Here is a 5,151-nt window from a genome sequence, read left to right on the forward strand (position 1 = left end):
TCTTTGTTATGTGGGAGTCCTATTTTAGTTATTTGATTGAAGGATAAATTGTTACCCATATCAATTCCTTACTTCATCATATTGTAAGGAATAAACATCTTTGTGCTGAATTTTGTTCTCCATTGTTCATTGTGTTTCGTGTTAGTACATTTTTTTTTCTTACTCCATTTGTCCAAATGCAATGTGCATTTTATTTGTTAGAAAGGCTTTGACAAACAATCCTGCAAACAAAACAATTACTGGATTAATATTGCAATCTCATGTATGCGTTTTTTTTAATACTATTACTGGAGTACTACAAGTCTAATGTCATTAATATTATTCTCATAAATCATATATTAACAAAGTAAATCTCGATCAAAACCTTGTTTTAACGAGAGAAAAAATGCACCTTACAGTTTTATTAGAAGAAGGAAGTTACTGAAGTCAGCAACAAAAAACATAGAAGAAGGGAGTTACATATCTAAAATGCACTTTACACTTGTACTCCCTCCGTCCCAAAATTCTTGTCTTACATTTATCTAGATACGGATGTACCTAATACTAAAACGTGACTTGATGCATCCGTATTTGGACAAATCTAAGACAAGAATTTTAGGACGGAGGAAGTATTACTCTGTTTTTTGTGAGTCCGAATGTCACACACCAATCAAGAGAAGTGATGAGCGGCATAATTCAAAAATCTAGTGCATCGTCCTTCTAGAAACAAATGGCGACACTATCTTTTCTCTGTGCCTCATGATGGGGACTGCTTGTTCTCAAAGTTCTATAGTGGCATTGAAGCCTTTGGCCTCTTTGGCTTGTGGACGATTTAAGAGGTTTTCTTCTAAATTCCTAATGTCCCTTTCCATAAGTAGTTTCGCAAAGAGCCATTTTTTCTTCTGTGATGTCTCTTTGATTTTGTTATGTTCCTAGTGCAATCATGATCCATCGTATCCATGGTTCCAGTGCACTTTTTATTTGGGGTAGGAGAGTGGCATCATTTTTCAGTTTTACATCACGAGTGGTTACCTTTCTGTCAAGTTGGTGTCGGCAGGGGCTTCTTGATCAATTTTACTCTTAAGTTCAAAGGAATGATTCACATCTAGTCTAGTTAGTCAGTCGCGAGTTGATTTTCTTGGCTTCAGGAGTGAGACTGTCTGCTGAAGGCAACAGGCTGTTTGGTGGAACGGTGAAAAGTACTCAAGAACGCTACAAAATGCAGGGAAAGGATTGATAATTACTCCCTCTGTAAACAAATATAAGACGTTTTAGATCACTATATACTTGATTAGATCATAAAATTGGCCTTGTGCTACACTGAACTTGGAGGAAATTTCAACTGATAGTCCAACGCCAACCAAAAAGCTCCCTTGAATTCACCACCATCAGTTTTGTGTGTGTGTGTTTGTGTGTGTGTGTGTTAACACAATCACTTGGGTGGAAGTTCTAAACAGAGATCTAAACCATAAAACGATCAAATAGAAGGCTCTCTGCTACAAGAGCACAAATCAGGTGGCTTCGGACATTCAATATAGAGTTCACAAATCATTTTCAACAGGACCTGTTTGATCAACAGATATAGTTTCCACCAAAGCATTCAGCTTGCAAGTAGTCTGGGCTATGAAGGATTCATCAGAAATCATCAAGGTGCATACAGGATCATCAGACGCAAGTGAACCTTTCCAGGGTCCAAATCCATGTGATAGTAACATAAAGCTTTGGTTTACTTTGCTTAGAAGCAGCAAAAGCTATAGGCTCTCCAACTGCAAGGGGCGTACACACAATTACCCTCATACAGCTACAACATAGATTAGGTTAACATGTCCTGATAAGTGCGCAAAGTTGACCCTAAGTAACTGATTACTGATGCTAGTAAAGTAACATTTGAACAGATCTTAAAGCGGCAAACACATCATCAATGACGAGCATGCTTGATTTTCCAAACGCCTTCTGTGTGATGCTGAATTCTACAGGAACAGGTACTTGTACTTGTCATTCGCAAGCTTGCATAGCCCGTTGAATGCCACACCATCTGCAAGATTAACATGGTTGGGAGATCAATGAGGTTCTGAAAAGAGATAGATAATGTTGGATCACAAACAAAGATGTTGACTCAAGAAAAAGAAGGGCTAAGTAGAATTATTTCTGTTTGTGTGGGAAGTGCAGAATAAAATAACTACAAAAGGCTGAAATGTGCTTGTTAATGAAGATATCTTGGCAAGCTGTCATAAGAAATGCTGCACTGGTGAGCTAAATAAGTAAATAACCCTACATATTCAGAATGATTGCTCGTAAGCTACAATAAATTCTCCTCCCACGATAAACAATGTTTGCAGTCACCCTGACATCAATCCAAAGATGATGGTCAATCATAATAAATTAGGCACCATTTCATGGATGAAGCTAAGTTAATTAGAGCATCTGAAGAAACATAACTAGGTAGATACTCTGTTCTGCCCAATAGCTTAAGTCAGCTTTGGCTTTCCAGTTTTGGTTGTTCCAGATAATAAAAGGGAAACAGCTTCTAGATTTAGCATTCAGATAAACACAAGCAGTCACTTGGGTTTCTCCGATGCTCTCAAACAAAATTAGATTTGAACTAGACATGTATTAATATATGTTGACTTAAACGAAGAATAACAAAGCCATGCGGTAAGCAGCAAACCGGTTCAGGAACAAAGCACGTTCATAGAGTAATCAAAATGTATGCTTCGTATTCATTCACCTTCTCCTCACAGATCTAAGGTGGTAATGGAACATCAATATAGGTACAGCTCCTCTTATGTCTATGGAATTATGTAAAAGGAAACAAGGTTGAATTTTGAAAAATTGAAAGTCAAACCCCATTGCAGCGAGAAGAATTAACTAACAATCACATTAACTGTAATGAAGTGCAAAGAAAGACACTATAATCCAAAAGGCACATCATATCTCACCAAAGTTTTCACCAAAATCAGTGCAAGATTCAGCACGGATGGACAGGCTGCTGTCAGCGATCCCAATAACCTCAATGTAGTGTGGTGGTTCAGGGGCACCAGTGGCACCTCTGATAGTCAACTGATGTCCATCAGTGGACAGCCCGAGAAGAACTCCACCTTCATTGTGTTGGACTTGAACCACTGTGCGCACTCGTCGCCCAGGAAACATCTTCAGAGTCTCTCCATTGACAAATGGTGAAGGAGCTGAAGTATCCATCTCTGCATGGTGTGGCATCAAACTAATCAACTCAATTCAGCATTGTCATCAGATAGCATGGAGAACAAGTAAATTGACAAATCCCATAGTCATTCCATCATGCTAACCAACCACATGGAAGAAGATTGCACATAGTGCCCTATCAGTGTAGCTAAAGTTGTGGCGCTGATAAGAGATAACCATGCTACAAAGTGTCAGCCATGCAAAAAAAAATTAGGGATGAGCAAGATACAACAATACATGCTGATTAACCAGACAGTTTGGCTACTATAGTGGCTACTATAGTTCACGGTAGTGACAGCATTAACAACTTATGTTTATTCGCAAAAAAAAACTTATGTTATCAAAATCTGCTCATATATACTGGCAAAATGACCTCTCTAAATCACATGCTTGGTTATAGCCCTACATTTCAGTGGTTTCCGACCAGGGCATATGCACATCAGATCCCTACGCTACAGTGGATTGATCTCGCGCTCTCCGTACAACATTAACTCAATCATATCCTCGCAAAAAAAAAAACTCAATCATATCGATCAAGTGATGGATATATTAACGAGTTCATGCCAGAAACAAATCCGATAAAGGAGTGAGAGCTCCGATAGAACAAAGGAATCACCGCCATCGATCGAAACAAGACCACCCACAAAACTGTGTTTCCGGATTCGATTGGTCACGGCGAGCGAGGACCGATTTAAACTGGATGCGACTCGGATCTATCCAAGCAAGCTGCGCTAGGGGCTTTCATGCCACGGCAGAAGAAATCGATGGGGACACACCGATGCCGTAGACCGGTAGGGGACGTGGGGAAGGAGGAGGAGGAGGAGGAGGAGAGGGGAGTTCGAGGTGGCGTACCCGCCTTGGTGAGAGCAGTCGGCAATTCGGCGGCGCTGAAGGGTCCGGCGCTTCGGCTTGGCGGCGGCTATGGAAACTGGGGGGTTTGGGAGAGGGAGCGAGGGGGCTGGGCGGGCTCGAGATGAGTACTTTACTTGCCAGCGGGAGCCGCGGGCGTGAAATGGGCTGGTTGGATGGCGCCAACACCAGCCCTGCCAAATCTGAGCGCGCCAATTTTTGGCGCGCGATTTCGCCGCCGCGGGCTCGCCATGCTCTGGACGTGCGAAAACAAAATAAATGTCCGTCTGCGCCTTCGGTTAACGCATTCTTTTTTTCTAACGAAACCTATCGATTTATTTATCTTCAATCATGACAGTATAACAAACACTAGAAATGTTGGCTGACACCCAACCATGCGCCGAACGCAAATGAAATTTGCACCATTTTCCAGTCGCATAATTTAAACTAAATTACTTCTCTATAAAGAAATATAAGAGATTTAAGATTGTTTAGATCACTTATATTTCTTTACACTTATATTTTTTCTTTACGGACGGAGTAGATGATAAACTCCACCACCTCATCTCTAGTGGAAAATGTCATAGGACGGACCGTGGTTCTGCACTGCACGAACATCTCCATATTGAGTACATATTTTATAATCTTTTTTGGCATTAGTACACTGCATTAATGGGCGATACAAGTCATACTGCTTACCAGTATGTCACAATTTGGTTCGGCGGCATTGTTGGATGAAGCGGCCCGGACCGACATTACGCGTACGCTTATGCGAGACTGGTTCTACCGACGTGCTTATGCACAAAGGTGGTTGACGGGTGTCTGTTTCTCCAACTTTAATTGAATCAAGTGTGACTACGTTCGGTCCTTGTTGAAGGTTAAAACAACACACTTGACGAAAAGTCATTGTGGTTTTGATGCGTAGGTAAGAACGGTTCTTGCTAGAAGCCCGTAGCAGCCACGTAAAACTTGCAACAACAAAGTACAGGACGTCTAACTTATTTTTGCAGGGCTTGCTGTGATGTGATATGGTCAAGGCATGATTTGATATAAATTGTTGTATGAGATGATCATGTTTAGTAACAAAGTTATCGGCAACTGTCAGGAGCCATATGGTTGTCG

General features: G+C 41.0%; 1 protein-coding gene across 3 annotated transcripts; it reads right to left on the minus strand.

Annotated features, from left to right (window-relative positions):
- Positions 1 to 1,578: 1,578 nt before the first annotated feature.
- LOC119343527 (replication protein A 14 kDa subunit-like) lies at positions 1,579 to 4,180 on the minus strand. Of its 3 annotated transcripts, none has more exons than XM_037614439.1 (3): positions 4,033 to 4,180; positions 2,919 to 3,179; positions 1,579 to 2,014 (listed from the first exon to the last, which is right to left on the minus strand). In XM_037614439.1, the coding sequence occupies exons 2-3, from the start codon at positions 3,175 to 3,177 to the stop codon at positions 1,950 to 1,952; spliced, it is 324 nt and encodes a 107-aa protein (XP_037470336.1). In that variant the 5' UTR covers positions 3,178 to 3,179; positions 4,033 to 4,180; the 3' UTR covers positions 1,579 to 1,949. The 3 variants fall into 3 exon arrangements, with proteins under 3 accessions (XP_037470336.1, XP_037470337.1, XP_037470335.1); XM_037614440.1 differs by having other exon boundaries at positions 4,037 to 4,168; XM_037614438.1 differs by having other exon boundaries at positions 2,919 to 3,199; positions 4,033 to 4,162.
- Positions 4,181 to 5,151: the final 971 nt, after the last annotated feature.

The sequence above is a fragment of the Triticum dicoccoides genome, unplaced genomic scaffold (assembly GCF_002162155.2).
Source record: "Triticum dicoccoides isolate Atlit2015 ecotype Zavitan unplaced genomic scaffold, WEW_v2.0 scaffold131294, whole genome shotgun sequence".
Lineage (NCBI taxonomy): Eukaryota > Viridiplantae > Streptophyta > Magnoliopsida > Poales > Poaceae > Triticum > Triticum dicoccoides.

Bases quoted from the DNA above. Each gene is read 5' to 3' on its own strand.
- LOC119343527 (XM_037614438.1), bottom strand. From the start codon at position 3,195: ATGCCACACCATGCAGAGATGGATACTTCAGCTCCTTCACCATTTGTC. The intron at 2,015-2,918 runs GTGAGATATGAT...TTAATCTTGCAG, and splicing joins TGATTTTGGTGAAAACTTTG to ATGGTGTGGCATTCAACGGG.